Genomic DNA, 2,086 nt, shown 5'->3' with positions numbered 1-2,086 from the left:
GTGCTGCTGTGATGAGTGATACTTCCCAGTCGTCTGGTGCCCCGTTGCCGGTCTCTGATGCCGGCCTCAATGTGGCTGTGGGTGTCGGAGTGGAAGTTAGTGCATCCCCGGCTCCCTCACCTCAGCCTCCCCTGCCTGCCTCGTCTCCAGTCAAGTCTCCAGTTGTGTCTCCTATGGTGTGTGGTCTCGTGACTCCGGTCGTCGAGGGTGCGCCTCGGCCTGTACTGTCTCTGGCAGCTGTGTTTTCGGCCCGTGTCGACGTGCACGCCGTGATGTCTCCTGCGGTGTGTGGTCCTGTTCCCCGGGTTGTTGAGGCTGCGATGTTGAGTGATCGTGCGCTGCGGGGAGTTGCGCGAACGACCAGCGGTTCTGCTATGGTGCCTCCTGGCAGGGGTGATAGTTCCGACGATCTGCGACCTGTGTCAAAACGTTCGCGGTGAGCTTTGAGTCTGTCTCCGCCTCGTGATGAGGCCTGGGCCGACGTCAGGGATTTTGAGGACTCCGGAAGTTCGTCTTCTGAGGATGGTGATGTGTGTGTGACGCTGTTGCAGTGCCTGAGGCCCACGTGGGCCGTGTTGCAGCAGTGATGGGTCCTGTGGTGGGATTGTCGCCTGGCCCTGGTCCTGTGTCTTCTCCCGCTGCCTCTGCATCACAGGTTGCTGGTTCCCCGAGTTGGGAGGTTGTGGCACCGGCCGAGATTGCGGGAGAGGGAGGGGTGCTGGTTCTTGACAATGCTTCTGTTCCGGCGGCCTCCGTGCCTCTGGCGTCTATGTCTGTGCCTTCTGCGCCTTTGCCCTCTGCTCAGCCGTCCTTTGTTACTCCGCCCCCTGTGGTGTCGGCCCCTGCGCCATCGCCCTCTGTGATTGCGTCCCCTGCGACTCCGCCCGCTGTGTTGCCGGCCGACTCCTGTGCTTCAGTCCCGTGTGGTTCCACCGTCTGTATCAAAGCCCTCTGTGCGGCCTCTTCCCGTGCCTACCGCCCCCGTGGTGGAGAGCGCCGAGCTGGATGTTCAAGACTTCATGCATCGACCGCGAGGATCACGTAGTCACGTTAACACGCCTATGGAATTGTGGGCTCAGTGGGATGCCTACCGGAAGAAGTACCCGCGTCGTTTCTATCCGGATATATATGAAGATGATTAACTGTGTGTGTGGTTCTAGCTTTGTGTTGCTTTATTTATTTATTAGTTTTGATGAGCTATGTGATACGGGTTATTTTTTTCCTGTTTTCTTACCTAGTTATTGCTGGGTTATAATGCTCTAGTGTTTTTCTTTTTTGATTGTATTTCATTGTTACCTATGTTTAAGATTCAATTTTGTGTTTTGTATGAATTTTGTTTGTGTATTTTCCATTTCTGTTGTTTGTCGGTGTGTTTATGCTTTGTACATGTGAATGGTGCTGTTAATGTTTTTCTGTTTTGTTGTATTTGTGTTTCCTAAATAAAAAGAAAAAAAAAGAATATTGTGATAGAGTGTAGAGAGAATGTTAAGAAATTAGAAAAAACTGGGTATAAAGTAAGATTCATGTGGATCCCTTCACATGTGGGTGTAAGGGTTCTATTGTTACGTAAAGTATGGTGACAAATAAACACAGACACTAAGATACTATATATATATTTGGTCGAATATACAGAAGTACACAGGTGATACTTTGGTGTGAGTTGAGCGCACTGAGCGTCGGTACAGTATCTCGCAAGTGTCTGCTCTAGACCACACTTGAAAGTAGACTAGCCAATGTTCGCTACACCGCTGCTTATATGCTCGGGCAACACCTCACCGTGTTGCCCAGGCAACGCCTCACCTCATTCATCTCCAAAGGTTGACAGGAATATTAACAATGCATTTGGAGCGAGTATATTATTGGGATAATCTACTCGCTACAGAACTCCCCCTCCCAGGGGATGAAAGGAAAAATACTTGATCAAGGAACTTAGCTGGTCGGCGAATTGTACGCCCTGCTCGCGTTACATAACCATCAAAGTTAACTTCCTCCTCTTCGCTGATGTCATCTAACTGGGGTCGTAGGGTGGGAGGTCGCACAGGATCGTCCGTTGTCGTAGGTGGCGGTGCTGCTGGTAACTGTGGTC

General features: G+C 51.2%; 1 protein-coding gene across 1 annotated transcript; it reads left to right on the top strand.

Annotated features, from left to right (window-relative positions):
- The first annotated feature begins 586 nt into the window (after positions 1-586).
- On the top strand, positions 587-1,045 carry LOC123757409 (uncharacterized). Its single transcript, XM_045740959.1, has one exon. It carries the CDS (start codon positions 587-589, stop codon positions 1,043-1,045), a length of 459 nt encoding a protein of 152 aa, XP_045596915.1.
- The last annotated feature ends 1,041 nt before the right edge of the window (positions 1,046-2,086 follow it).

This window comes from Procambarus clarkii, chromosome 19, assembly GCF_040958095.1.
Source record: "Procambarus clarkii isolate CNS0578487 chromosome 19, FALCON_Pclarkii_2.0, whole genome shotgun sequence".
Taxonomy (NCBI): domain Eukaryota; kingdom Metazoa; phylum Arthropoda; class Malacostraca; order Decapoda; family Cambaridae; genus Procambarus; species Procambarus clarkii.
This window is presented reverse-complemented; position numbering and strand designations above follow the sequence as displayed.

Excerpts from the sequence above, each read along its gene's own strand:
- LOC123757409 (XM_045740959.1), top strand. The coding sequence starts at position 587 with ATGGGTCCTGTGGTGGGATTGTCGCCTGGCCCTGGTCCTGTGTCTTCT.